The 14,027-nt window shown below is 50.7% G+C and overlaps 1 protein-coding gene and 1 long non-coding RNA gene across 9 annotated transcripts; one reads left to right on the forward strand and one right to left on the reverse strand.

The window, feature by feature from the left end:
* LOC120708927 (DNA-directed RNA polymerase III subunit RPC4-like) lies at positions 1-6,135 on the reverse strand. Of its 8 annotated transcripts, none has more exons than XM_039994363.1 (11): positions 5,951-6,135; positions 5,352-5,415; positions 5,189-5,247; positions 5,038-5,092; positions 4,881-4,920; positions 4,607-4,704; positions 4,433-4,493; positions 4,221-4,348; positions 3,922-4,143; positions 3,653-3,833; positions 1-224 (listed from the first exon to the last, which is right to left on the reverse strand). In XM_039994363.1, exons 2-10 carry the CDS (start codon positions 5,403-5,405, stop codon positions 3,690-3,692), a joined length of 861 nt encoding a protein of 286 aa, XP_039850297.1. In that variant the 5' UTR covers positions 5,406-5,415; positions 5,951-6,135; the 3' UTR covers positions 1-224; positions 3,653-3,689. The 8 variants fall into 8 exon arrangements, with proteins under 8 accessions (XP_039850297.1, XP_039850296.1, XP_039850303.1 ...); XM_039994362.1 differs by having other exon boundaries at positions 3,922-4,146; positions 5,951-6,129; XM_039994369.1 differs by having other exon boundaries at positions 3,922-4,146; positions 4,433-4,475; positions 4,607-4,659; positions 5,951-6,128.
* Positions 1,509-2,766, forward strand: LOC120708928. The gene is made up of 2 exons (XR_005689516.1): positions 1,509-1,553; positions 2,284-2,766. It is a non-coding gene; the product is annotated as an uncharacterized LOC120708928 (long non-coding RNA).
* Positions 6,136-14,027: the final 7,892 nt, after the last annotated feature.

Raw genomic sequence — 14,027 nt, forward strand, 5'->3', positions numbered from 1 at the left:
TAACATGAGAGAAGATGATCTGATTTTTTATCTCTTCCTATTCTACAAAGGTAAATTGTTACAAACATTCAAATGCGAGAAGCAGTTCTAGGACTAATCTAGTACAATCACAGTAAACTGCACACAATCATGCACAACTGAAAGCACTTGACGAGGTTGGTACAATTGCTACAGAATACAGATCATAACCTAACCCTGCACAACTACAAGCCTACACATCATATCTCTAAGAATCGAAACCTGGGTCGATTCCCTGGGCTAGGAGCGCGCCACGTCACCGGAAAAAGAACGGCCGTTGGATCGGGCCATCCAACGGCCATGGCAACGCCCTCCGCCGCCGCCCGAGCCCCGCGCGCGCCGCTGCTACTGCCTCCACTCCGGTCGCCAGCCCGCCCGCCCGCCGCGCAGGGGATGGCCTCCCGACGGCAAGATGGCCCACCGCCGCCTGCTCGTCCTCGCCCTCGCGGCCACCGCCGCCGCACCCGAGCCTGGGGAGAGAGAGGGAGGGAGGGAGGGAGAGAATGGGGAGGGACCGAGGGAGGGGAGGGGCGCAAGGCACAACGACGGCGCGCGCAGCCCTCACCCGCGCCGGCCGCCGCCGCGCGGCCCGCAGACCCGCTCCGGCCACCAACTGGCTAGCGGCGCCGTCCTCCTCCTCCTCTCTCTCTGTCTCTCCCGCGCGCACGCGGCCGCGCGGCTAGCGGGCGGCGACTGGCTAACCGGGGCCGTTCCACGCCACCTCCGCTCCGGTCGTCAAGGGGCGCGGCGGCCTGGGCCTCCTCCTCTGCGACCTCCTCATCACCGCCGTCGCCGCGGAGCCCCCCGGCAGCCACATCTGCGCCGCTCCCGCGCTCTGCACGTGGATCCGCACGCAGGGAGACCCCTCCGCGTCCGCCGCCGACCCGGACAGCCAGGCGGCCAAGTATGGTAGGTGGCGCAGCCTGTGACCGAGCTCCCGCGTCCCGCCCACAGAGCTCGCTTCCGATCTCCGCTTTTGCAAGGTCAGCTACAGAGCTCCTCCCCCACCCTCTCTATCTCACCTGACATGCATCTGCTTTCTCTTCGCCCTTTGTTTTTAGCGTGTGCCAAGATTTGATTATTTTGTTTCTTCCACGAGGTGGAGTCTGTGGAGGGGTGGTAGCAGGAGGCAGATATTGATCTGTTCTTGGAGGGGAGAGAGGGAGAGAGGAGCCGGAGTTTGTTGAGAAGCGGTGCTCATTTCATCATCTTCCGCAGCAGGCGACCAGAAAAAAATCAACACTCGAGTCCACGGCTCACCACCTCTCCTGTCCATAGCAAGAAGCAATGAGTTTGCATCGGCCAACGATGAAGAAACGCTGCTAGGATTCGAAGCAGAAAATGTAAGTCAGCATTTCCTTCTCCACTATTCCTAATGCGCCTATTCTTACATTCCAAAATTCCTCCAGTCCGATTAGATTAGACCTACGCCACGCACAACTGTTTGATTAGCATAGATCCAGTACTTAGTATCATTTTGCAGGCACCAGAGGATGCTAGAACCTTCTCAGATGACCGCAGGAAACTTCACAGAGGTAACATTAATACGACACTTGTAGTTTACCTGCACGTGTACTACTTTGTTCATTTCCAAACCTGCCTCCAGTTCATGGACTTAAGAGTGATAATATATTGTTCATTCAGTTAAGTCACATCTTTGAAAACAAAGAAGGCTCTCAAACTGATTGACTGATGCAGTAGATAATTGAATTACAAAAAAAAAGAAACCAAATATTCTTACACATTTCAATGATGCAAGAAAAGTCCAACCCTTGTCTGTATGTTTTCATCTTATTATTAGTTAGTATAAATCTCTTAGACCTCTTTTGTGGTCTACATTTAATTACTGTGAAGCGAGCAAAAAAGAAGAAAACCCTTTTTGCATGCATTGTTATTTTAGTATTAATCACTGAACCTCTTACACCTTCTCTGCCATCTGCATTCAATTGCCATTTGGTTAGTCACTTCATACATGTTATCTCAGCTCTGAATCCCAATATTTGTTAGTTTCCCTGCCTAAATAACTGCTGCACATATCCAGTTCAAGCTGAACAAGAAAATGAAACGATGTCAGCTGCTAAAACAATTTTAATATTATACTTCCTACTGCTTTATACTTTATCAGTTCTCCAACTTGAACACCATACCTTTGTATGTGATCACTACAGCTTGTCCTTAACATTTCTTTGGCTGGTGTTTGTGGATAGTGCTTTGATGCTAAGATTCTACTTTATCAGCATTAGTTCTTACTTTTGTGTCCCTCAGAGCAAGCGCCTTCTGGGCTGGTCGGTTCCATGCGGATCTGTCAAACACCGTGTCGCGGTAACCAATTGCAACAAGCGATGCTTGTCATCATGGGCAGTGGCGTGGTCAAGATCAACAATGGCTACGGTCCATGCAGGTGCAGTTCGCTTGGTACACAACTGATTGGCTGCAAACACCTGGTAATAACTAAAACTAGAAACACAGCGCGGCGCTGCCGCGCCTTACCGATCGGGCTAGTAGAATTCGGTGTTTGCCTCTCGGAGGAAGTGCAACACATGAAAGCTTGCAGCATTGACAGTGAGGAAATATTAGTGCACGTACAAGCATTGCAATTGCTAATATGCATAAACAGGAATTCACAATTTAAAACTTTTGTATCAAAATATTATTGACCCTACTGATCTTGTTCATAGACATGTGCATTACACCGAATTGCATTTGGCAAGACAATGATAAAATTTTCAAGCGGACTGATTTGGATTATTTTTTTTAGCAACAATGATTTGGATTATGTTAGGCATATAAGATTGTGGCATATAAGTATGTGTTTTCAAACAAAGAGAATGACAACTGATTTACCTCAGTGTAACTTATACATAGTTGGATAAATTTCAGTGGTCTACAAAAAAAGCACATCTATAGCTTATAGGAAATGCAAAGCAAGTTTGAGCTGCACTACATTACTTTAGATGCCATTAATTTAGTAGAAAACAAAGACAAGAACCTAAAATGTTGAGTTCCAGTTTGGATCTGTCCATGTATGAAGTGGTCACCATAAATACAACTGCTTAAAAGAACTGTCTTATGTGATCCTGCAGCAGAATAGAGGGTAGGCCACAATCTAAATTTATTTTGACTGAAGAAATAGTAATAATACAAATCAATGAAAGAAAGTTAGCAATTGAAAGCGCTGATGCACATGAGTGAGGCCTTGATGAGAAGCAGAAGATTGAATTGCAGCGGGAGCAACCACCATTGTCTCCACTGGACTGAACGCCGAGCCCATTCGTACAAATACTTACATGCGATCCATTGTACTTATGATTTGAACACCAAAATGACTTCAAATAAAAAGTATTTAAAATAAAAGCTGCTCAGAATTTCAAAATCTACACCTTTATTATATACTACAATTTCACATTCGTTCATCCGCATAAATATTTATGTAGGATCCATCCTATCAATAACTCGGACATTGAAACATCTTTACGTCAAAAAAAAATTGAATACAAATATATCTAAAAATTTCATAGCTTACATACTAAAACATCACATGCATTTAAAAAAACTTAACATAATCTACTCTACGTTATTTATATACTGGTCCAATAACTTGGCTGCGCAGCAATGCTGCGCATGGCTTTCTAGTATATATAACGAAGTTGCTACATATCACAAACTAACCTCTACTTGTCATTCAGCAAAGAATCAACATCCGGAGTCACAATGACATGCCGATTCTCAATCTCCCCAAGTAAGCAACAGTGTTCCTCTTGAGTGTTCAGAGCCACTACATGTTGCGGCATCCTACTCTCTGCTCCTGGATTCACCTGCAGAGGGAGAAATTAAGCATAACATACATGGGATATTTTGCTAAGCTAAGCTCTGAACAAAAAGGCAAGAAAGTTGAGGACTAACATCAAACATGACATCTCCTAACTTCATTTTGACCTTGCCACTTTTGTATACCAGCATTTTGCCCAAATAACCCTGAGGCAGCTGCTGAAGGTTGGATCCTTCCTTCACCTCCTTGCCAGTGGCCTTTCCTTTCCTTTCAACTATATTGGATGACCTTCTGGGCAAAGGAAGAGATTTTGGGAGCTGGAAGAGGAACATTCTTTCTTTGCTATCTTGTTCTTGATGCTACAAGTTGCAAGTGAAACATGTCAGTGTTCAGAAACTATGAATACAATTTAGCAGAGATCAGAGGTTCATACAAGCAAATGAAGCTCCTCTGCTGGACGTGTTGAAGCTTCGCATTCAATTGAACTTGGCTGAGTCTCCTGAAACTCAACATCTTCATTATCGTTGTCGTCATCGTCGCTCTCTTCGCTGTCAAACTTTCCTGTGAAGGGTTGAATATTCCCATGAAAAATCTTAGCGGAAAGTACTGTTCAAAAGAATGGAAGTCATTAATCGTCAAATTCACCTGAATGAACAGTAACAGGAAAGGATCTGGGGATTTGGAGTGGCTTCTTTTGACATAGAAACAATACAACAAAAGGTACACAAGACAAGTCAATATGTCTGTCAAGAAACTGAGGATGTTTTCTAATACAGAAAGGTTGAAACCAAGAAATTCTTGCCTTCTTGAGACACTTACTGATTGATTTTGCTTGTGCACTCCTGATTGAGCTGGCAACAAGCTGACAACATCTGCAGAAGGTGGTGTCAAGGGGGGTTTCTGTGTCAAGCGCTCGTCTACAAATAATATGTTGAGTCTGATTATTTTGAGATTATTGACTAAATCAATGGCAGTACAACCCATGGTCTTGTATGTGCATTTTTTTTCTTGATATGATTGAAAGTCCTGTTGCTCCTAAATCTTAAAAACCACCTGACAGTAGGATTTCAGTGCAGGTGTGGCAGTAAATTACATTTTGTATTTGGCGCACTGTTTGCTGGCACCTGACGAGTCTGAAAAGAACAGATACAAGTTCAGCCATCAAAAGAGCGTGCAACTCGTTTTCTTTTCCTCCTAAGCTAATCACAATATATCTGACATCAAGGCACGATAATTGGATAATCAGTTACCCTCAGTATCTTCATCAAGTGTTCATCGATTGGTTTTGGTTCATCCTGCTGTGGCCTGAAACAGAAGAATGTGTTGCGCTAACGGTCACTGCAACACAGCTGGAGAAAACACCTAATACACCACTAACACCTAAAGACAAAGAAGAATTACTTTTCCGTTGTCAATTTCTTTGGCTTCTGTGGTGGCACTTTCGGTTTGAACTTGAGCTTCTGTAGGGATTCCGAGAAAGAAATTGCAAAGGTGTTCAAACATAAACCTTCTTCTTGACAATTTGCTGAATCATCGAGAGAAGAAATTAAAATTGGTGAACTACCTTCACGGCGCGACGAACTGGGCGACTTCTCTTGGAGCTACCATCTGCATCCATTTCTGTTACTCTGCCATAACGAATAATTAAGAGCATAAGCACCTGCTTAGTAATGAGTAATTAATTAGTATTGTATCTTTTTTTCAACCCAACCATGTGCGTTTCTGTCTCACTAGCAGCACTATGAGGAAACCTCTCAGTTCTGCTGTCAGAGAGATTCCCTCAACCTTTTGCATTAGCATCGTCAAGGGTCCTTCTATAGTCACACTTCCGTACAGTTCCTGCAGGTGTTCGAAGCATCTATGCGCTACATCTATCCCTTCCCCCAAACCATTCCTGCTCCAAATTTAACCTAGCTATCTTGGTTCGTTCATGAAACTATGCAAGAAAGAAAGCAAAGAGTCGCAACAACAACGACACACAAGCGCTCCTGGAGGGAGCGGGAGCTAATCTCTCATGCCGCACCCATGGATTCCGCTTTGGCTTTCGGGCTGCACAGCCAGCGAGGAACCAAAGATGAAGCAGGATGAGGCGAGCGCAGAATTCGCAGCTCGTATGGGCGCGTAATGAATCCCAACCCACCCCCGGCTCAGAAGCACACGTACCTGCTGCTAGTGCTGCACCTGAACGGCTGCAAGCCTGCAAGAGCTAGAAAGAGCTCGGGCTCCTCCCAAGTCTCCCACCCCGAAAATGGTTGCCGCTGTGCACCCCGAGCTGCAGGAGCAGGCGAGCTCGAGGCGTTTGGGAGGGGGGCAGGGGGAGTTGGACAAGTGGACCGGCCGGCTCTTCGGTAGACTGGCAGATCCGGGCCCACGCTTCAGTGAGCGGTGTCTCGAGGCCGGTTCAACCAGCGATGCGGAGGGGGATCGGGAGGAGGATCCTCTGCGGCGGCGGCTGCAGGGAAGAGCGTTAAACGGTAGCTGGGCGGGACACGTGTCGGACCTTGGTGTTGGGTAGTGCGTGTTTGGAGGCTTGGAGCCTGGTGCGGGCGGCACAGGGGATCGGATCCAAAGCCGAGGGCAGCTGCCGCCGGATTTGTGAGTCGGTTAAGGGCCCGTTAGCAAAGCCAGGTGAAGCCTCCAAAATCTGGCTTCACCGGCTTCTCACCTCCTCATGTTGGCTGTAGATGAAGCTGGATGGCGCAGCTTCGATGAACAGTGCCACAGTACAGTGCAGCACAGTCCTATACAGTACCGACGAAGCTGAAGCTCCTCCCGACGAAGCTGTACCAAACACACCCTAAGTCCGCCCAAGCATCGACGTGAACGGAACGGAGCGCGTTATCTCGTTGGTTGTTTGGTGGTGTGGTGTGGGGGTATGTACGCAGTGAGGCCCGGACTGTAGGAGTGTTTGTTTCTTCGGTTGCCTTTGTTAATCAGGAGACTGAAGAATACAGAGAGTGTGTTGGTGACCTCGTGTAGAAACCAAACATATCTACTCGTAGCTGCGGTCTACTTCCATTACGAAGCTGAACCAAACAATAATAGTAATCGCTTAATTTGTTTCCAAACACTCTTGTTTGAGAGACGGATGGTGATAGATGTTTCGTGGGCTGCTGAGGGAAGAAGGATAGAGAAACAGAGCGTTTTCCAGTGTAGTATGCACACGGAATTTTCCGTGAAATCCGGTGTCTTTTTTTTTTCCCTTTAACAAGAGCCCTGCTGTAGTAGTATTGGCACATCAGATCCTACGGTATAAGCTTTAAAAAAAAAACCCTACGGTATAGCATAAGGCGCTATAAGTTCTTTGCTCATTAACTCGTGCTTGTTGAATTACAAAGGTAAAAGAACAATTCAGTCTAAATCTTCCGCATACAAACAAATTAAAGACAAATTAAAACAATTGAGAAGCATTCATATAAGTCAGGAAAGAAAAACACTGGTTAATGCAACAATTAATTCTTGGGCAAAACAAATATGTAGGAAACCTTGATCGAAGCTCGAGCTGGCACTAAAAATTAGTGAGTGACGCGAGGTTAAAAATTCAGGCGTAAATAGTTCGAGCATTAGGAAGTTTTAGACACGCGTTGTTCCAGCTCGAGCTTTGGCTTGCAGTATGATGCATGCAGATTCCAATACCCGTGCTGTAAACTGATCATTTTCAATTTTCAGGGGGGAAAACGCCACCGTGGAACGCCATTGACGAATTCACCTATCCTAAAATGAATACCATATATCCTTTCAAAAAAAAACAATGTAACCATACTTTTTAGGACGTGTTTGGCAGAGCTCCACTCCAAGAACTCCACCAACTCCACTAACGTGTTGTGCCAAACGCGTCCAGCTCCAGCAACTCCAACTTCGAAAAAAAACCTGGAGTTAGGGGCAAACTCCACATTTTTCTTGGAGCTCCTCAAGGGGTGCTCCAAAAATATCAGTTTTCACACCTCCTCATGGAGTTGGGGGTTATTTACCCACCATTGCCACTGGTTACACAACTTACCCCTTCGTTTCTATTTTTTCTGGCTCCCATCCCCAATCTCATCTTCTTCCTCGCGTCACCCACGCCACCGCCCCTGCCCCTGCGGCCCTGCGCACCGCCCGGCCCACCCGCGGCACTGTGCGCGCCACGCCCCTGCGGCGACGCTGGTCCGCGCCGCCCCTGCCCCTTGCAGGGCAGCGCTGTGGCCTCCGGCGGCAATGCGCCGCCCCAGACCCTGCGCTACTGGTCCACGCCGCCCTACCCCCTGCAGGGCCGCGCCACGGCATGGTAGGGCGGCTTGAGGTAGCGGCGGCGAGGGCTCTGCCTGGCGGACCGACGGTCGGCGACCTCCGTGCGAGCTACCGCGCCATGCCGTGCGACCTCCGTGCGAGCTATCGCGCCAGGGCGTGGGAGTGGGACGCCGCGGTGGCGAGAGGGGACGCCGGGAGGGGGAGAGGCGGATGCGGCGGAAGATCACCGGACAGAGCGCCGCTGCTACCATTTCTCGCCGTACATAGGACGGTGCCGGCGTGGAACCACGGGCAGCGACACTACAATAGAGAGAGGAAGAGGAGGGGAGAAAAGAGAGTGACATGTGGGCCCATTCACAAGGGTTAACTGATTTATGGAGTTGGAACAATGTAATAAGCCAAACACGCACAATAGCTCTATATTTTTGTAGAGCTAGTGGAGTGGAGCTGTAAAAACGTGGAATTGTTATTCCGAAGCTATTTTTTTTGGAGCTGGAGTGCTCCCAAACAGACCCTTAGATTAAGGAAAATCCAGCCTCGACCAAACACAGACGATGGAACAATGAAACCATATGGCTTTAATTGTAATCATAATTATGACGCTCTATATTGTAGTATATATATCTTGCCTTTGTAAACATAGAAAAACATTAAATGGATGGGTGCTCTCCCTTACCAAATCACAAACAATAATCATCGACCAACCAAGCAAATTTCTTTTACGAGACACAATCCTAAATTCCTAACAAAACCTAAACCTTCCTTAAACGGGAGAGCCGCCCAAACGCCGCGAGGTCCTTCCACTGTGGCCGCCTTAATCCTGCTCGCCGGCGGACGACGAGCCTTCCGCCGTGCCGGATCCTTGGTCCTCTTGCGGCGGCGGCGGCGGCGGCGGCGCTTGTACCTGCGAGCCGATGTCGATGCCAAAGAGACGAACCCTGCCGGCCACGGCCGCCGCAGGCTGCGGCGGCGCTTCCGTCGCAGTCGACAGCGCGAGCCTCAGGTCGGCCTCGCTCACGAGACCCCTCTGCTTCTTGTTCTTCCTGTGCACGATCGGCGGGCCGGTGTAGTGCATCCTCATGTGGCCGCCGAGCGCCACCCCCGTGGGGAACACCTTGTGGCACTTCCGGCACTCGTGCGGCGGCTGCGCCGCCCTGCGCCCGCGGCGGAAGGCGGCGAGGAACGCGCCGCCGTCCTCCTGCCCCATCATGGCCGCGGCGGCCGCGGCCTCCGCTTCCTTCTGCCTGTTCTTGTGCCCGGCCGCGTGCCCGCCTAACCCCTGGTGCGACGAGTACGACTTGCCGCACAGCTTGCAGCTGTACTCCCGCGCTGGCTGCGGCGCGGGCCTAGCGGCGCGCGGCGGCGCGAGAGGCCCCCGGCGGACGAGCTGAGCTTGCCGCGCTGCCGGCAGCGGCGCAGCTACCTGGTGGACTGGGCGAGCTTGCCCTGCCGCTGCTGCAGGAGGCGGCGCAGCGTGCTGGTGGATGACGACCCCAGTTGAAGAAGGGTTGGCTACTGTCGCCACAGTCGCCACGGGCAGCTCGTAGTGCATCGGCTGCGCGCTGGCGCTGCTGCTCTCCTCCCCGGACAGATTGGTTCCGGTGGACACCACGGGCGTCGCCGGCATCGCGATGGCCATGGGTATGGGCTCCGCGACAGTGGCCGTGGAGTGGTTGTCCGTCGATTCAGAATTCAGGGAGGCTGAGACTGAGGGTTTGCCGCCCCCCGTCCAGCCTCGCCTCCCGGTGGCGGCCCAGCCGCCGCTGACCGCCAGCGGCACCTGCTGCCTGCCGTTCCCGTGGACCCGCATGTGGCCGTCCACGGCTTTAGGGCTGTGGAACCTCCTGCCGCAGACGTGGCACGCGAACCTCGGCGCCGGCCCCCCGGCGGCGCTGATCATCACAGACGACGAGACCGCGCTGGGGCTGCGGCCGCCGTCGCTGATCGTCCCATCGGATTCCGACGACGGAGGCGCGAGCCGCGGCGGCACCGCGACCCGGCCCGACGCCATGACGACCTCCAGCCAGCTCACGCGGCGGCCAAGCTCGCCCTCGAGACGGCGCTGGAGCCAGCGGAGCTCCTCGTCGCCGCCGGCGCCGGAGTCGTCGGACTCGGGGGCCTCGGGGACGTACTCGCCCTCTTCGATGTCGCCGCCACCGCCACCATCCAGATCGCGGAGCGGGCGGCGGCGGCGGGAGGAGGAATCGGAGCCCATCGGGAATTCGGGACTAGGGTTTAGTGGGCGCTCGAGTGTAGTAGGGCTTCCGGTGTCCGGCGGCGTGATGCGCTGGGCTTCGCTTGTGGGCGGGGCAGTGGGCTTAAATAGCGGGGCGATGGTTGCGCGCGCGCGTCGCGGAGTGGGGTGAGATTGCGCGCCAAGCAAGTCGAGTGGAGGACTCCACGCCCACCCAGCCCCGAGCTGTTATCCGCCGCCTCCGTACGTTTAAACCGAAAGATATCGAGGAATTCAGGGTAGGGAAAATTTGTTTGAAATCTCTTGGGGATATTTTCTACTAGCTAGCTACTAGTGTAGTAGCCTAAGCAAACTGTAGGATCGGTCTGATTATTATTGTTGAGGGCGCAACGGAGTGGAGATGAATCAGGCCGTTGTTTTTGTTAGCTAGCTGGTGCATGAAACCCTTTCACAACTCGATCTAATTTGGTTCCATGCTGTACGTGGGATTCATATTTTGTTTTGCTTGCCAATTAATCTGTTTTGCTAATGCAAGGTTTGAAACCATTTTAGGTGTGTTTTCACACATTGACTAGCTACTCGTGTTTATAACGAACTGTGGTTTTTCTGAGAAGGTGAATCGCGATACATTATTACTGCCTGCTGCCCTCCTAAACTGATACAGATACGTTTGGCGATATGTGAACTTGGCCAGGATACGCTAGCTAAGTATACCCTTTTTTAAAGGAAATAAATTCAGATTACTTGCAGTTGTAGATTTAATTATATTTATTTACTCTCTCAACAGACCAGCACAGGAACGAAGAAAGAAAATTCAACCTCGTACGTTCTCGGTCAATTCACTCAATTATATGGCACTCTACTGGTCAGACATTTTTACATTTTTTTCACGTTATTGTTAGGTGTAAAATAGCTCACAAGTCGTCTTCTACCTCCCACACAACTATTGCCTAAAGATTATTGGACCATTTTTTTTCATAAAAATCCAATTGTACACTCTCCAATTAATACAAAGGAGTAAGGAAGTGTTGGAATTTTGGGCTTGGCCCATTAAATATTTCAATTATTCCAAATAAATCTCAAAGGTTCATGTGGTGCAAAACTTTAATCCCACATTGCTTGTGGAAGTTGAGGAGATCATGTGGTTCTCATATATATCTAACTCATAGTCTGCACTAGAGAATCATAAATTCAAGCTAGAGTTTTGCCTCTTTCTTGCTGTTGCGCTGCCACCGTAGTCTTCTCCATCCCGAGCGCCGGCGTGCACAGGCGAATGGGAGAGTAGGTCTCCGGAACCTTTCGCATTTGGGATCCTGCACCGGGAGATGGTGAATAAGATTTTTGAGAAGCGCCCGGCGCGACTGCTCAGCGATCTTCGCCACGGCTCGTCCTCCGTCCAAGTCCGGTGCTGCGGCGTATCGACGTCTGCAACGCCGTCTGCTGCGCTCCATTCGCACAACCGCCGTCATCCCGTCAGCGTCGTTCGTCTTCCCGACGGCAAACGCTGAGTACATACGCTGTTATTTAGTTTAGTGTTTACTGCATCTTGTTATTAGTATGATAGGGTTGTTCATGCTAGTTCTATTCGGAATTTAATCAGACAATTGCCTAATTATTCAACAGGAAGGCGAGCTTCTTCATTGTTTAGCTCCAATTCATCTGCAAATCACCATTGTTTTTTCACGCGGAAGGCCAGCTTCTTCATGGTCCTGGTGAACTCGAGCTTACTGGGGGCAAAGTGAAAAACTACTAGGGGGCAAAGTGAAAACTAAGAGCAACTCCAACAGATTGATTTTTCTCTTTTCCCTTTCCAACAGATTGATCTTTCTCTTTTTCCTTTCCACTTTTACTCAATATAGGGGATTGATGTTGAAAAAATCTAGTCCAGCAGATTGATTTTTCATCTCACTTTTTTCTTTATTTTTTCTCAATCCTCAATAATTTCTCTCCAATCCCCAATAGACAAGGGAGACATCGTGTCTCTCTTTCCATATAGAAAATGAGAAAATCAATCTGCTAAAGCACTTCTTTCATATATGTTGAAATTGAGAAAGATGATTTCCCTATATGATGAGAAAGAGGAAAATGAAAGATCAATCTATTGGAGTTGCTCTAAACGGGGTGGACTTTCCTATCTTCCCTACCGAGGCATAGCGCTCTCGTCTCCCATGACGAGCGCAGCCGCAGGCCACCACTGGATCCCGCCGCGTAGCGGGTGCTTGTGCTGCCGGCTTGCCGCTGCAGCAGTCGGGGCCATGGCCGGCGGGGGTTCAGCCAATCCCCGGAGAGCGATGGCTCGCGCGCGGCCCGCTGTTCCCCTCCACGATCACGAGCGATGCCTAATGGCACAGGGAACTTCTGTGCTTCGATTTCATTTTGAAATTCCTGATGCGGGGCTACAAGATTCAGCTGGATCCTCAACTTTTTATGTGAATTGGACATTTTGGCAGCTTTGCTCGAGCCTGATCGAAGTCAGGAGGCGGTGAGAACTGAGAAACTAAGATCGATCAGGAGTTCAGGACTCCAGCACGCGACGCGACAGGACGGAGCGTCGGCACGGCACGACGGGGTTGGGTTTAAAAGGTATCGGATCACTTTTGTTCGCAAGTTCCATCTTCTGAAACTGAAACCATGCCTTGTTGGGTGCAGGCTTCTGAACAGTTTGCAGACGGACACCGCGCGCTTGCTTGGGAGAGGTGATGAAAAAGTCCGAGACCATTAGCGTTTTTAGCGATGTTCCTCGTCCAGCCCAGGATAAACGTGGCCGGCCCAGATGAGCCCAGATCAGCGGTTTCGCATCCATCTTTCTCCCCCCAGCTGTTTATTATGTGGGCCGGGCCGCTCCAAAGTTTATGGCGAGGCCCAGTCACGGCAATGCCGAGTTGTCCGTCCGTCTCTCTCGCTCGACGCCGCCGGTTCGAACCCGCTGCGAGCAGGAAGAAAAGCTGTCCATATGCACTACACATTCACCGCACATGCTTGTGGTCATTAAAAACCAGATAGCTCTCCTTGGGCGACAAACTAACCGTGCACATTCACGGCACATGCATGGGCATGCATGAGCAGAACAGGCGCCGTCAAGGGTCACATCCATCCACCGAACCACCTGCGCTGTCACGACTACTCGCACAAGGGGGGAATGAATGAATGGAACACCAACACCGATCCGTCCTCGTCTCGTCTCGGGCGGTCGTGCGTGGACGCGTAAGGACTCGTCGTGCATTGATCGGGCCACACCGGCGCCGCCGCGCCACGCACGACGAGGTAGGGAGGCTAGGCTAGCTATACTACGTACTGGCACCGCCGGCCGGCCGGTGACACGTCCACAGCATGATCGGAAACGGTGGTGACGCGACGGCGGATCGAGGAGGGAGGGACAGCACTAGCTCACCAAAGTCACCACCAGGATCGCTCGACCGATAGCCCGGTCCCGGCCTGTCACGCAAATAATCATAGCTAATCCTGCTGGTGGGAGCACCGTCCAGCAGATCGTCCGTCGAGCTCACTGTTCACCGCATCCCACTAGTCCGACGCCACTCGTTACGTGCTCGTGGATGCACAGGTCTTGCCTCTAACTGGACGCGCGCGCACAAGAAGACGAGACGGCGAGGAATATTCCGCTGCTTGTTGTCCTGTCCATGGAGGGCCGGTCAACCCTCCCCTGCCGGCTGCAGCAGGGGGAGGGAGGGCGCCCGAGGAGCCCGAAGCGCGAGGGAGAACTGTGTGTGTGTACTAGTGTGTCAACGTGCACTCCGAGGTGCTCGCTCGCATTTACGACGCTGCTAGTCGCTGCTGCAGGCGCACATTGACGACGCA

This window comes from Panicum virgatum, chromosome 5K (assembly GCF_016808335.1).
Source record: "Panicum virgatum strain AP13 chromosome 5K, P.virgatum_v5, whole genome shotgun sequence".
Lineage (NCBI taxonomy): Eukaryota > Viridiplantae > Streptophyta > Magnoliopsida > Poales > Poaceae > Panicum > Panicum virgatum.